Here is a 15,530-nt window from a genome sequence, read left to right as displayed (position 1 = left end):
AATAGGGGGTTGGGGATAAATTAAAAATGAAAGAGGGCAAAGGGGTGTCACTTTGATAAATGTTTGTCATGCTAGCATTTTCACTTTGCAGATTGCAAAATCCAATAGACACTGAGTTAACAATTAATACTGAATTCAAAAGAAATATATTTTCATCATGAAACAGGTTAAACAAAGTGAAACGATTATCTAAGCATTTGTTTAAAATGTGAAAATACTCCAGTTTGCTTCTATATTAGGGGAATAAAGGTTTCAATACTATTCTATACTATCACTTTTCTGACCTTTTACAAGGAGGTGCTGGCAACCAGTTTTGGTCAGCACCCGAAAAAAGCCTTGTTTTAACTCAGATTAAATTTATCTGAAGTACAGTAGTGTTACGAAAAGAAGACGCGTTGGTGTTCTGTCTAATTCAGAAAAACAAGTCTAAATTTAGAAGACAGGAACAAAGCCGTCTTACCCTTTGTGGCTGTGCGAAGGTAGAACTTTGATGCATTGCCGTCGTTTTCAATTTTATACGACACAGTGAGACAAAAAGTGCACCAAAGAAGATGAAAGGGCTGATTCTTTTAATACTATTTTGATGTTTATAGTGTTAAACGAATTAAAATGCTATTAAATTCATAATAAAAACAAAATGTATCCCTGTGGTATTTGCAAGGAACTGACAAGAATTACACATTTACATTTTATGCAAATGCCTACAAAAACAAAATAAAAATAATCAATGAACACATTATAGGGGATATTGGTGACTTAATATACTGTTCACATAGCTACTCTATTATCATCTTCGGATCATGCACAGTTGAAAGGTTAATCCAAGCGCCATGACCACTTCAGTCATTTGATGTGTTCACGGTGCTTCTAGTCTGTATGTGCAGCATTTCTGTATGAAAAGGTGTAGATACATATATATATTGGGGATACCTGCTAGAGGTGTAACTGCACGAATGACACCGTCATTAGGGCGTCATCAGCCAGTCTGGAAGACAAATTCCTGCTTGGCTAATGTCAAATCTGTGCATATGTTCAAGCACAGAGGGTAATTCATTGCCTGAGAGTGATCAACTGATGCAATTAGATCAATATCCAATTTCTGCATTTCTGCAATTGTATGACTACAATAATTCTACATACATATCACAAACAACATATATGAAATTTGAGAACACAAAAGAGAATTAGCATATATTAAAAGCAGCCAAGACAATTAGTAACAACTTAGTTACCAAATCAATCAGAAAGGTAAGTTAAATAGGTTCCCCCAGTAGTTCAGAACAATCCAGCATATAGCACAATATTTGCCTGTTTCTCAGTTAATGAGTAGACTCTAGGATGTTTATACACTCATTCCACATTTTATAATTGGTCGTATTCCAGCAAAATATCCATGCAATACCCCTTTCCATTTTACATCGACCTAATATTGTGTTTATACAGTGCGGCCATGTATCTGTTTCAGATTTTTTCCAGTTTCTCGTTATGGTCATTTTAAAAGCCGTTAAAGGGAAACTTCAGTGCCAGGAAAACAATCCGTTTTCCTGGCACTGCAGGTCCCCTCTCCCTCCCACCTCCCAATCCCCGGTTGCTGAAGGGGTGAAAAACCCTTAAGTCACTTACCAGAGGCAGCTACATGTCCCACGTTGCTGCTCCTTCCTCCGCCGCCGCTCCTCCTCTGCATTACGTCGGCCGGTGGGCGAGACTGATAATTAAGCAAAGTTTTTTTTTTTTTGTTTTTTTTTTTTGTGTGACATGTCATGATTCCCTTTTATTCCAGAAGTTTAGTCCTTAAGGGGTTAAAGCATTGAATCAAAAGGTTTATTTTGACTTTAGTCATTTTAGGACAATTAAAATGAAGGAGAGCCATCTCTGGAGGCCACTGATGTATCAAACCTATTAAATTAAAAGTGTTTTGACTACTTACAATGGAAGGGGGGCATCTGGGCACTCCTGGCACTATAACCACAGCAATGGGCTGTAGTGGTTATGGTACTTGAAGTGTTCCTTTTTTCGAAAAAAAAAAATACTACTTCTACCAGTATAAGCAGTAAAATAAAATAAGGATGTAAATGTATACCAGTGCTTACCTCTGCACACTGCCATGCCTTTAAATATCAAAGAACCAGATACATTATAAAATATTAGCCTGTACAAATTATTAAATATATTCTTCTGTGTATCCTTTGCAATAATGACCTTGTTATGGTTATATGTTTTCATCTGAGTGATTATTATTTTTTTCTCTCAAATCAAATGAAAGTAACCTGATAATTAGGCAACAAAGGGATTTAAACGGCATTAGTGTACAAAAGGATGAATATACAATAATTATATAATTAGAGGCGTTATATCAGCGTACAGGTTAACATGAGCAAGAAAGTAGTTTGCAGTATGATTTTTGTATATATATATATAGTGTTCAAGTAGAGATTGTAGCCGTATTAGTCCAGTGATGTAGATGTAAAAAACAGATAAAATTCCTATTTTATCTAGGTATTATAAGATACGAATATATCTGTTTTTTACAATATATATATGACTGAATAGTAAATGGTTGGTACATACCTGTCAGGATACTAGTTGATCCAACACGCAAAATTGTGTCACACCTGGGACTAAAGGTAACATCTTACTGGGCCTTAGAATGGCCAGACTTAACGTACCAGAGAATAGTCAGTAAACTTGCCGAGGTCGGGGACACAGAATGAGACACAACGATAAGGGAAAGCACAAAGTGAGGGATACCAGAATACAGGGAAGTCCAAACGAAGCCAAAGTCAAAAACCAGAAATAAACGCTCAGGAACACTCTCTCGTATAACCTACTAAGGAAAACCACGACAGGGCAATGAGGAGAAGTAAAAATGCGTTTATATAAGCCTCTAACAGATCTGATTGGCCGAAATCAGCTTTTGACACCAGAACATGCGTGCGTGACTCCCGCGTGACGTCACACGCATGCCGACATCGTCACCACCGTGGGCGGACATGGGGCTATAAATTGGTCGCATGGCCGCTGAGCGGCACTTCCGTTATTCTCAGGGAGGCAATTACTGCAGATACCACAAGGTGAGGATGAATATGTTACAATACCATGCTTGTGCATTAGCTGTATGTAATGTAAGTGTGTCCATTAACAGAGAATATTTTCAGAACTTTAATTATTGCATCATTGAATTTTCCCATACGAAAATGTAAATCAAAACAGAAGGTGGTTAGCTAATACTAATTAGAAACAAAATAGAGATTGAATTTACAAAATGGAAATGATTTAAGTATAGCAGTTCAAAAGAGACAAATGATGTAGGTAGGATAAAGGTGGGCACAATGAATAGCAAGTAATTAGACGATAAAGGATTAAAACTAGAATTACAAAGTGCTTTAAGGGGCGTTTGCACTTTTTTATTTTTTTTAAGAATTAAAATAAATTATAGAGATTCTAAATAAGCTGGGTAATTATAGTTAGGAACAAAGGAGACATTTTTAAAATATTCAAATAACGTTACCGTTAGAATATTGGCCACGCATATCAAATAGCACTTAAAACCGGCATATATCTTCTGTTGATCATTTTCTATATTCTATTAGTTTTCGATTAAAAAAAAATATATATATATATATATATATATATATTTTTTTAGCTAATCTGTGCTGTTCTTTGGGTATATTGGGATGGGAACTCAGCATTATTTGAAATTTAAAAGAATCTCTTTTATACCCAATGGAAAGCTGGGAACTACTCTAATTTGTTTGGAATAACGTGCTTTAAAACTACTCCACCCTGGCCCCCACCCACCGCTCAGGGCGCTCACCGACCTAAACACAAATTGGGGGGGGACCTAATGTCCACCCCCCTGGCCCCCACCCCTGAGCGGTGGGTGGGGGCCCTAAACAAAAGTAAGGGGGGGAGGACCTAATGTCCTCCCCCTGGCCCCCACCCCTGAGTGGTGGGTGGGGTCCCTAAACACAAATTGGGGGGGACCTAATGTCCTCCCCCCTGGCCCCCACCCCTGAGCGGTGGGTGGGGGCCCTAAACAAAAGTAAGGGGGGGAGGACCTAATCTCTTCCCTCCTGACCCCAACCCTGAGTGGTGGGTGGGGGCCCTAAACACAAATTGGGGGGGACCTAATGTCCTCCCCCCTGGCCCCCACCCCTGAGCAGTGGGTGGGGGCCATAAACACAAATTGGGGGGGACCTAATGTCCTCCCCCCTGACCCCACCCCTGAGCGGTGGGTGGGGGCCCTAAACACAAATTGGGGGGGACCTAATGTCCTCCCCCCTGGCCCCCACCCCTGAGCGGTGGGTGGGGGCTTTAAACAAAAATAAGCGGGGGGACCTAATGTCCTCCCCCCTGGCCCCCACCCCTGAGTGGCGGGTGGGGGCCCTAAATACATATTTAACCCCCTCCCCCCAGGTGACTAGGGGTCCCCAAACCCCTAGTCACCCCCTCCACCCAAAAAAATAAACTTCTACCTACCCCCCTCACCTTAAAAATAATGGGGGGGGGGACCATTTAACTAAGTACCTTAACTAAGCCCCAAAAAAGGCCAAATAAAAATCCATAATAACCGACGCAATAAAAAAAAAAAAAAAGAGCGCAAAAAAAAAATAATCCATCTTCACCAAGCGAGGGCTCTGCGCAGACTGAGCTCTGCAGGGCGGGGGAAGGCTTATAAAGCCTTGCCCCGCCCTGCAATTAGGCTCAGAGCACTCTGATTGGTGGGTTTAAGCCATCCAATCAGAATGCTCTGACAGGTAAATGAAGAGACTGACAGGTAAGTCTCTACATTTACCTGTCACAGCACTCTGATTGGTTGGTTTGAAATCCACCAATCAGAGTGCTCTGTGTCATTTTACACAGCGTGGGAAAGTTCTGTCGAATGGTAAGTGTATTTTTATTTTTAAAGGTACTTAGTTAAATGGTCCCCCCTCATTATTTTTAGGGTGAGGGGGGTAGGTAGTTTATTTTTGGGGGGGAGGGGGTGACTAGGGGTTTGGGGACCCAGGGTCACCTGGGGGGAGGGGGGTAAAATTTTCATTTAGGGCCCCCACCCACCGCTCAGGGGTGGGGGCCAGGGGGGAGGACATTAGGTCCCCACCTTATTCTTGTTTAGGGCCCCCACCCACGGCTCAGGGGTGGGGCCAGGGGGAGGACAATAGGTCCCCCCATTTGTATTTAGGGCCCCCACCCACCGCTCAGGGGTGGGGGCCAGGGGGGAGGACATTAGGTTCCCCCCATTTGTATTTAGGGCCCCCACCCGCCGCTCAGGGGTGGGGGCCAGGGGGGAGGACAATAGGCCCCCCCCCTTATTTTTGTTTAGTGCCCCCACCCACCGCTCAGGGGTGGGGGCCAGGGGGGAGGACAATAGGTCCCCCCCCTTATTCTTGTTTAGGCCCCCAACCACCGCTCAGGGGTGGGTGCCAGGAGGGAGGACATTAGGTTCCCCCCCCCCCCCCAATTTTTATTTAGGGCCCCCACCGCCGCTCAGGGTTACTGGTTGTGGGGGGATAATGTATAATAAACACAGGTTACTGGTTGTGGGGGGATAATGTATAATAAACACAGGTTACTGGCTATGGGAGGGATAATGTATAATAAACACAGGTTACTGGCTATGAGGGGGATAATGTATAAGACACAGGTTACTGGCTATGGGAGGATAATGTATAATAAACACAGGTTACTGGCTATGGAAGGATACTGTATAATAAACACAGGTTACTGGCTATGGGAGGGATAATGTATAATAAACACAGGTTACTGGCTATGGGAGGATAATGCATAATAAACACAGGTTACTGGCTATGGGAGGATAATGTATAATAAGCACAGGTTACTGGCTATGGGGGGATAATGTATAATAAACACAGGTTACTGGCTATGGCAGGATAATGTATAATAAACACAGGTTACTGGCTATGGGGGGATAATGTATAATAAACACAGGTTACTGGCTATGGGGGGTTAATGTATAATAAACATAGGTTACTGGCTATGGGGGATAATGTATAATAAACACAGATTACTGGCTATGGCAGGATAGTGTATAATAAACACACAAAAAAAATAATAAAAAAAAAATGAATGCAGCTTCAGAATTAATATAAATTGTATGCTGTCTAGGAGGTGGGAGGGTCTGGGAGGGAGGGTCTGCTGCTGATTGGCTGGAATGTGTCTGCTGACTGTAAGGTACAGGGTCAAAGTTTACTCAATGATGACGAATTGGGGGCGGACCGAACATTGTATATGTTCGCCATCCGTGGCGACCGCGAACACTCTATGTTCGCCAGGAACTATTCGCCAGCGAACCGTTCGGGACATCACTACTAGTAAGCAATGTCTACTGCACCACCCTCATCTATTATTTTAGTTGCCCAATCAAAAAAATCAATAAGATTAGTTTGGCATGATCTCCCTGAAGTAAACAGTAAAAAATATAAGTTTACTGGTCTCTGTGATGGTTGGAATTTTTGGACAGTGCCGCATTCACCACTGCTAGCATACTGTCTGGTGGTAGTTTCTAGGGATCTTGTGGTAATCTTGTCCGGTGATCAAGGACTGCTAGCTTTTTTATGATAATTTTTCTTATATCATCTGTTATGCCACCTTGGTGCAGAGATTGAGGTTTGCAACACTGTGTGTGGGTATGGGAATGTCTGCCTCCTCGTGGCTCATGTATGATGTTTTGTCTAGTCCATTTCAAATGTTGTGTAACTCTCTTTTTTTGGTTTTAGTGTAGATTAAGGTCTCTTATTCATCCACATATGCTTCATGTAGCTCCTCTCATTGGGTCTGCTGTTGTAGCATCAGCCAAGCAGGTCTAGGTTCTCACTTCATGCCCAGTAATGGTCTACTCTAGAAGCTCACTTGTCGCCAGATTGCTCTGATACCCTTGCATCTGACGTTGACCTTGTTAATCTGGGTGAAGTCCAAGGCAGCATAACTCTCTTGGTTTGTGTTACTCTCAATATTATTGAGGTGGGTGAATACATATCATGAGGTGTTTTACCAAGGGACACACTAATGAGGTTGTCTGACATACATACATACATTTATACATGCTTGAATCCCAGTCAGACCACCTACATACATACAAATAGATGCATACACAAATGTAGCTTCTTCTAGTAACAATAAACTAAAGACACTTCGTTGCTACCCAAAGACTAAGTGAAAAGTAGAACACTCAAAATCCAAAAGGTGGAGCTATCAGGAGTGACATTCCATTGTTTCCATGACGATTGCTCCAGACTATTTTTTGTATTTTATTTCTGCAAAGCTGCCATAAGTCAATTATCATACTATGTTAAAAAAAAAAAGCCTGATTATTTAGGAAACACCAACTTTTTTGAACTTGTGCAAAAACTAAATGGTAGAACCCATCTATAACCAGAATTAAATGATTACGTGATGGGTATACAGCATGTTCCGCTACATAATGGGGCAAGCCTCATTAAGCTCTGAAAGGGATACGTCAGCGTATTACTGCATCATCTCTTATTTATGTAAGGATAACAATATTCTGTTTGTTTTTGGTGATGTTCAGCTCAGAGCTCCAGCACAAAAACCCATTGCGTTCCGTATGATACATACGCGCCAAGTCTGTCCCTGCTGTTCGATCTTCTGTTTCCGGTGCTACTCTCTGTGTTTCTAATGAGCCATTAATGGGCTGCCAATTACAGATGCAAATGAGAGATTTCATTGAGATGCTTATTACTGTACCTGAAGGCATAACATGCCACATTAACATGTTAAAATATAAATCATTTTTATTTAAATGATTGTCTCTCTGCCATTAACAATGATCAGAGATCCTGTTAGTTCCTTCCACAAAACAAAGTCATACAAAATTAGCTGGGCTGAAAATGATTATTCCCAGAGAATTCATTAAACTCTTTGGACAGATTTCATATATTTTTGTTGTTTATGATTGATCGCTGTTGCTTGAGACCAGCACAGATGGTATTTACCATGGCTGAAGAAGGTTAATGACCTTAGGCCATGACTGTGCTTGCAAAATTCCCAAAATAGAGCTGACCCACAATATGTTCTTAGATATAATGATATACAGAATGCTTAATCTTGTATAATCTACTTGCATACATACAGGCATATAAAATAACAGTATATACAGCACATACATATAATCCAGAAAACAAAATCATATTAAAATACAAAAATATATTTGATTTTTTTTTAAATAGGAGAAGACAGAAGTGTGTGTCTGGATGCGTATGTTTGTGTATTATATATATATATATATATATATATATATATATATATATATATATATATACACTCACACAGAATTCAGCACACAAAACACCAGTTTCAAAGCTGCCATATATTTCAAATAAAATAATATATACATAGTTATTGTAGATCTGTTTATGCAAGCATACACTGTGTTTCAAAATCATGTAAAACTGTACACCCCAGTACTTTAGCTGAGTGTAGTTTGGGTGCAAATGTCAATGGGAGTCTCTTCCTCTAAATCAACAACGTACGGTCTACTCACTGGATCCCTTAACAAGAATATCGGAGAAAGACTTCAACAGAGATATCTATTCAAATATACTTTTTTTTTGGTTCGGATTAAAAAGCTGATGACAACAATGTGACAAAGTCATGTATTGCAGTGATATTGTGTAAGGAAATGGTTCCTGTTGTGGTCTTTACCTAGGGAAGGGATGCCCAAAAGGTAGATCCCCATGATCACCAGAATTCTCCTGCCATGGACTTATAGTTCTATCCCGCCTGAAGTAATCCACCTGAGGCATCGGGGTACACAATGAACAGAGACTCAGACACTAGACAAGATGGAAGTTCAACACCTACCAATTTATTAGAACAAAGCAAAGGTTTTTATATGCTTGAAAATAGAAGGTTCCAGGATAAAAGAGGTGTGCAGAATCAGGCAATAAGGGGTGTGCATTTTTCAAGTAATAAGGGGTGTACATAATTAAGCAAACAGGTTAAGATGTTTTGTGCAATCATATTGCACCCTGCATGTTCTTCTCTTATCAACAAAGCTTATGTAACACTAAACCCCCTTCCCCTTTTTTCTACAGGAGGCTGACTTCCTTTATTGCTGCTGGCTGAGGCTGGTGTGCGAGATCGGCAGCAGCTCACTCCCCACAGCTGCCTCTTTCCCTCCAGTGCGGCATTCCCTACATCTGGGGCTGTCACGTCCTCCCAGCATTCGATACTACAGGGGCCCGGTCACGCTCCTAAATGGCCACGGCGCCTGACTGGGCCCTGTTATGCAATACTCATCGGGTGGCCCTAAATGATTGGGCCAACCAATGGGCAAATCTCAGCAGAACCCCACATTGGATCTCAAGGGTTCCGCGGGAAACCAATTGTGAAACGCTTTGCTAGATTATCCAGCTAATATGCCTAATGAAATGTATTTAATTAAGGATCTTACCTACAACATGACAGATTATTCCAAGAAAAGAACTTGTGCAGAATATGAAGGAGTGACTATGTGTGACCCTGTTTTCAGTGCATTGAAATTTGGTGTTTAGTAAATAGACCCCTGGAAAAGGATGCATAGACCCACCTCTTAAAAGGATGCATTTGCCAAATAGTAAATTGTGTTTTTTGGAAAATTAGGTCAAAAAAGCTTCTTTGGAAAAATTCTTTAGTTAAACATTTTTCCTGGTTATTTTGGCCTTGGATTTACATTTTGGTTTTGTGTTCACCACAATTTATAGCTTTGTGAAGAAACAAAAAACACATAACCTCTGCTAAAGGAATGTCTGCATGATGTAAATGAAAATGATCAGTAGGTGGCACTGTAGCAAGTCTAATTCCAAGTTGCTAAATCTGTTAGTCCATTCGGCTGGGTTATTCACTAATGTGATATTTCAAAGTGAATTTCAAGTTTAAGACCAGAGTAGTTGAAATGAAAGCATAGCTGGTTTCTAGAATGTTTCCAGTTTGACTATTTTGACCTTAATTCAATTCTCAATTTGTTAAATAACCCTGTGAAATTGTGTTTTGTAGGGATGACCTTAATGTCTTTGGCATTCACATGAGATATATCAATATATGACATATTGTTATGTAGAGGGTCCTACAGGAATGTCCTACAGGAATGTGTCCTGTTATAAACAGGGTACTACAGGAATGTGTGGGAATGGCGTTCCGGCACTTTTCCCCCTTGGAAAAGCAGTTCCTGCTGAGGAAAAAGTGCCTTAATGGGCCGGTGGGTGATCAAGGATCTCTCTCAATGGCCCTGCACACTTTCATGTCAGGTGGAGGTGGGGGAGTGTCTGTAATGTTGGGGGAAAAGGTCTGGAAGGTCTATACCAGCCCTGCAAGGCTGCACCCTTCATGAGCTTTGTCACTTTCACTGTCCAAGCATTGCCAATTGCCAAATCACCTCAATGCTCTGACAGAAAGTACCGGGGCTCCAAGTGTGATAGAGGTGCAAGTCAGGCATAGGCCTCCCAGCTCCCTACACATGCTAGAACACCAGAGATATGAATGACCCTCCTACCTGTAAGGTAAGAACGTAGAGGAGAGAATGCATTTTTATCTATAATTATTAAAATAAAAATATTAAAACCCCTATCCCCTCTCTAAACTCACAGTTCATCCCCACAGACACTTCATCCCTATACACTATACCCCTTATATACACACACATTATACCCCCTTTACTGAAACACAATAACCCCTATACATACACACAGAATAAAGCCCCTGTGCACATACATACGCACTACAGCTCCTAGATACACACACAATGCAACCACAATACATATAAACACCACTAGATACACACGTTCTTAGATACACACACAGTTCAACCCCAATACACATACATTCACACACTGCAGTCCCTAAATACACACACTCTACAGGCCCTAAACATACATATTACAGCCCATGCCAACACACAATCGCCACAGCCCTATACATGCGCACACACACTGTAGCACATAACTACACCTAACACACCACAAATAGACCCCCTTACACACACTACATCACAAACAGTCTCTTGTGCAAACACCAGCCCTGTCAAATGTTGTTCTTATTGAAACACCAGAGACAAGACAACAATAATAATAATAATAATAATAATAATAACAACAACAACAAACACAGGGTGAGTGTGTGATTAAATTCACTTGTGCTGTACAAAACAAACACAACAATTCCCCCTGCAGGCACTGAACAAGCCAGCTATTCCTGCCTTGTGATCGCGAGGACCCCAAGATAACATGGCCTGAAGTGCCGGATTGGGCAGAGGGTGTCTGCCTGAGCTCTTAGGCAGACCCCAGGATCGCGACCGCCGGCGTGGGATGAGCAAGGACCCTGTGAGTATGAAGGACGGCTGGGACGTTCTATACCACCCTCTGGCGTTTAGAGCCACCCCAAAAAGGACGGCATAGATCTCCCGCCATCCTTAAGGAGTTAAATCTATGTGCAACAAATAAAAGAAAGAGAATAGAATTTAAAAACAAATCTGTGTTTCATGATTAATCACAAGTATGATGCATGTTAGGCAGATATATAGCTCACTCCAAATGAATGATTTTTGAGATTCATAGTCAAATAAGTGTACGGTTACAGGTGGACATCAAGTACTATGCTGTGTTAGTCCTCATATAAGACCTACAGTCTTTGTAGTGTGAAATGCGTAATCATGATACTTTTGTGTGTTGATGGTCATCATGTTTATGCTTGTTATACCTATGTAAAGATTTTAACTTAAAGGGACATTCCAAGCACCAATACAATTTAATGCATTTTATAGATTTTGCCCTCATCAATATGCTGTATTTTTTATTTGATTTGCATGCTCATAACATTATAGTTTTTGCACATACACACACAAAAAATGTTTTGGAGGATGCTGCACCATAAGCTTGCCTCCTTAGCCACACCCCATCATGCCAGGAAGACTTCCTTATCAAAGGTATCAAATGTTGTATTGGTGTCTAGAATGTACCTTTAAATAATTTTTATATTTATAACCCCAACTCTTCTCTTTGTCACAGTTTCCTTCCAAGTAAACATATTCCCATGTCCTTGCATTCTAGAGAGAAGTGGGAATTGAGTTTGACCCAATGTGGGATCACAGAGGATTCTGCTGCAACCACTGCCGTCGTGGTCAAAGATATTGCAAGCGAGTATGTGAACCCCTGCTCGGATTCTACCCATACCCGTACTGCTACGGATCAGGGCGTGTGATATGTAGAGTCATCATGCCATGCAACTGGTGGATTGCACGAATGATGGGTCGAGTGTAGAGAAATAAAAAAAAAAAATGTAATCATGGATTTTGCTTCAGATTTCTCAAATTCATGGGTTAAAAAAATATCATATTTTTTTTTTATCAGTTAACAGTATACGTTTTTACTTTTGTTTTAATTTGTATATTTTTTTATGTTTTTTAATTATTACCAGCAATCATGACATAAAACAGCTTAACATCCTGAATTTCTTATTAGTGATGTTATCTGAAAGCCGGCACTGTGTTTTGTGTTGTACTCAATAAATCACCTCCGAGTGACAATGGCTTTCTAGAAATATTCAAAAAGCAGGAAACATTGGCGTATTGAAGAGCATACATCATGTCCGTTACTAATTCACTGCTGATAATCAGACATTTACAGTCATGTCTTTTATTTAATGTGACATGAAATTAAAAAAAAATCCAATTTTTCATATCTAGCACTCATATAGACAAACACCATCTAAAATGTCCCAGAATCTTTGCCATTTATTAATAAATGTTAAAAAAGAATCCTGCAGAATGAAAACAGCAAAACTGATAATTGCATTATTTCCTAGTCCATATCTTTTCCTGTAAATTGTATCATATGTCTGATTGTTGCTTTTAGAAGAAAAATGGTGAGTCACAATCTAGCTAGATATTATGTTATTTGCATGAAAACGTTCTTATGGATTTTACACTTAGTTATAACACAAATCATACAAAATAAGTTTAAATGGTATTTGTAACATAGCGCAAAATCCAACAAATGTATTGTTTTAGAGAACTGATTTACCACTGATTTACAACTGACTTGCGTATGGATAAAATATCCAGTTCAACTGATCTTGAGGTTTTCTACAAAAGTTTAAAGTTAATTTCCAAAGTAATGATAATTCACTGATAAACATCGTAGTGTAAATTCAAACAAAGTAATACATTTTAATTCTAACGGGACTTGTTTACTAGTGAATTAGATTGACTAAGAAATGACTACCAAACTAAAACATCCATATTGCCTTAATTTCAGGGGTTTGACCAATTTAAGAAATCCTAAAGTTCTTGCAAAATGGCATTTCTACTCAGTGGTGGTTTTAAATGACCCCAATACAATCAAAGTGAATAATTGTATACATCACCAGTGTACATTTGTATAATTATCAATCAATTCAATTCTTCATCATGTTTAGACCTACTGCTCCCATTGTGGTTAGAAAGACTTATAGCACTGTTTAATTGTCTCATGTATTGTAAATTTCCTCCCCTTTCATAATATTGTAAAGCACTGCGGAATTAGTTGGTGCTATATAAATACCAATAATAATAATATTATCTAGTGAGGCACCAAGGCATCAACAGCTGAGGGGCTATCCTCTGGTGACCGCCCATGTGCTACATCTCATATAGCAGAAAAAGGCCTCAACAACAAAAAATGACTCTAATCTTTGACTATCACTGCTCCAACACAGGGGGATGTTCATTTCATTAAAGGGTCACTACAAACATCATCACTGCTACAGCCTGCTGAAGTGGTCATGATTGAGGAGTATCCTGGACCTGTTTCCCAGTAATGGGGCAAACCGTTTTGTACTAGTTTGTCCTCTTACCTGGTCCTGCCGGGAACCTTGTCTCCTTCAACTGTTAGCTGACAACACATTTATAGACCCCAATGTGTACTTCACCTTGATCTCACAAGAGACTAGACAGATATTTTCTCGCGATGATCGCGACTATATCCGATTCCCACAATCGTCACCAACGAGTGGCAGCAAACAAATACATAATATAGTTCCTACTTTGCCTTATGATATCTTTTGAATGATATCAATGACATTTCAATAACATTCTGACGCAGTCTTTTTGAGTATTTCATTAAATTTTACATTTATGAAATGCCCAAAAAATGCTTGTGACGGAGCCGCTTTAAAAAAAAAAAAAAAAGCTATACTTATTTATAAGTACCTAATTATATACTTGAATATTTTTATACAATATGCAGATTTTCCAGTTAAAAATATATGGACTCATGTTCTACCTAAAAAATTATTTCTATGTAGTTTGAATTTCACCTAAAACGATAAAGATTTTTTTTCATATCTGCTGATTTAAAATATACTGCGGACAACACTAGCCTCCTATATGTTTTATCCTGAAATGTCTGCAGAAGCTTATTACATGAGGATTTTATTTTTAATATATGTAATGGACTGTAAGTTATATACAAGGTAAAAAAATAAACTCAAGAAATCTACCTTTGAGATACCTTTCGTCACCTTTCAGAGGAGATGATGAACTCGCATGGCTCATTGAAGGACAACAGTGGTGAAGTTAATCTAAGAACAAATTATATAATCTTACAGAGATATTGTTATATGATATTTTGTATTGTTATTTTTCATTAAATAAGACTAAGTATATTTGTGTCTGATTTATTTTAAATAATGAATATGTTCTTATTTGTTCTGTTTTGCATTTAATAGCCAATAATAATGCAGAACACAATCCCCACAAATTACAACTGTGAACAAGCTAACCTTGATGTTTTTTTATATTTAACCTTTTAGTGGCCAGTCTTGAAAATGTTATTAAAACGCATTTGTTTTAAATAAATTGTGTGAATACAAATCTCTACTACATCATACCTAGTCAAACATTCACATCATACCTAGCCAAACATTCACATCATACTTAGCCGATCATTTACATCATACCTAGCCAAACATTCACATCATACTTAGCCGATCATTTACATCATAACTAGCCAAACATTCACATCATACTTAGCAAAACATTCACATCATACTTAGCCGATCATTTACATCATAACTAGCCGACCATTCACATCAAACTTAGCCGACCATTCACATCATACTTAGCAAAACATTCACATCATACTTAGCCGATCATTTACATCATAACTAGCCGACCATTCACATCATAACTAGCCAAACATTCACATCATACTTAGCCGATCATTTACATCATACCTAGCCAAACATTCACATCATACCTAGTCAAACATCCACATCATACTTAGCCGATCATTTACATCATAACTAGCCAAACATTCACATCATACTTAGCCGACCATTCACATCATACTTAGCCGACCATTCACATCATACTTAGCCGACCATTCACATCATACTTAGCCAAACATTCACATCATACTTAGCCGATCATTTACATCATAACTAGCCAAACATTCACAACATACTTAGCCGATCATTCACATCATACTTAGCAAAACATTCACATCATACTTAGCCAATCATTTACATCATAACTAGCC

At 39.3% G+C, this 15,530-nt stretch overlaps 1 protein-coding gene across 1 annotated transcript in view; it reads left to right on the top strand.

Moving 5' to 3' along the window:
- Positions 1-13,289, top strand: part of TNMD (tenomodulin) — a 90,527-nt gene extending 77,238 nt beyond the window's left edge. The window contains exon 7 of the mRNA XM_063433338.1: positions 12,063-13,289. Coding sequence (XP_063289408.1) covers positions 12,063-12,272 — 210 coding nt within the window. The 3' untranslated portion in view covers positions 12,273-13,289. The remainder of the gene's footprint in view (positions 1-12,062) is intronic.
- Positions 13,290-15,530: the final 2,241 nt, after the last annotated feature.

This window comes from Pelobates fuscus, chromosome 9, assembly GCF_036172605.1.
Source record: "Pelobates fuscus isolate aPelFus1 chromosome 9, aPelFus1.pri, whole genome shotgun sequence".
NCBI classification, from domain to species: Eukaryota; Metazoa; Chordata; class Amphibia; order Anura; family Pelobatidae; genus Pelobates; species Pelobates fuscus.
This window is presented reverse-complemented; position numbering and strand designations above follow the sequence as displayed.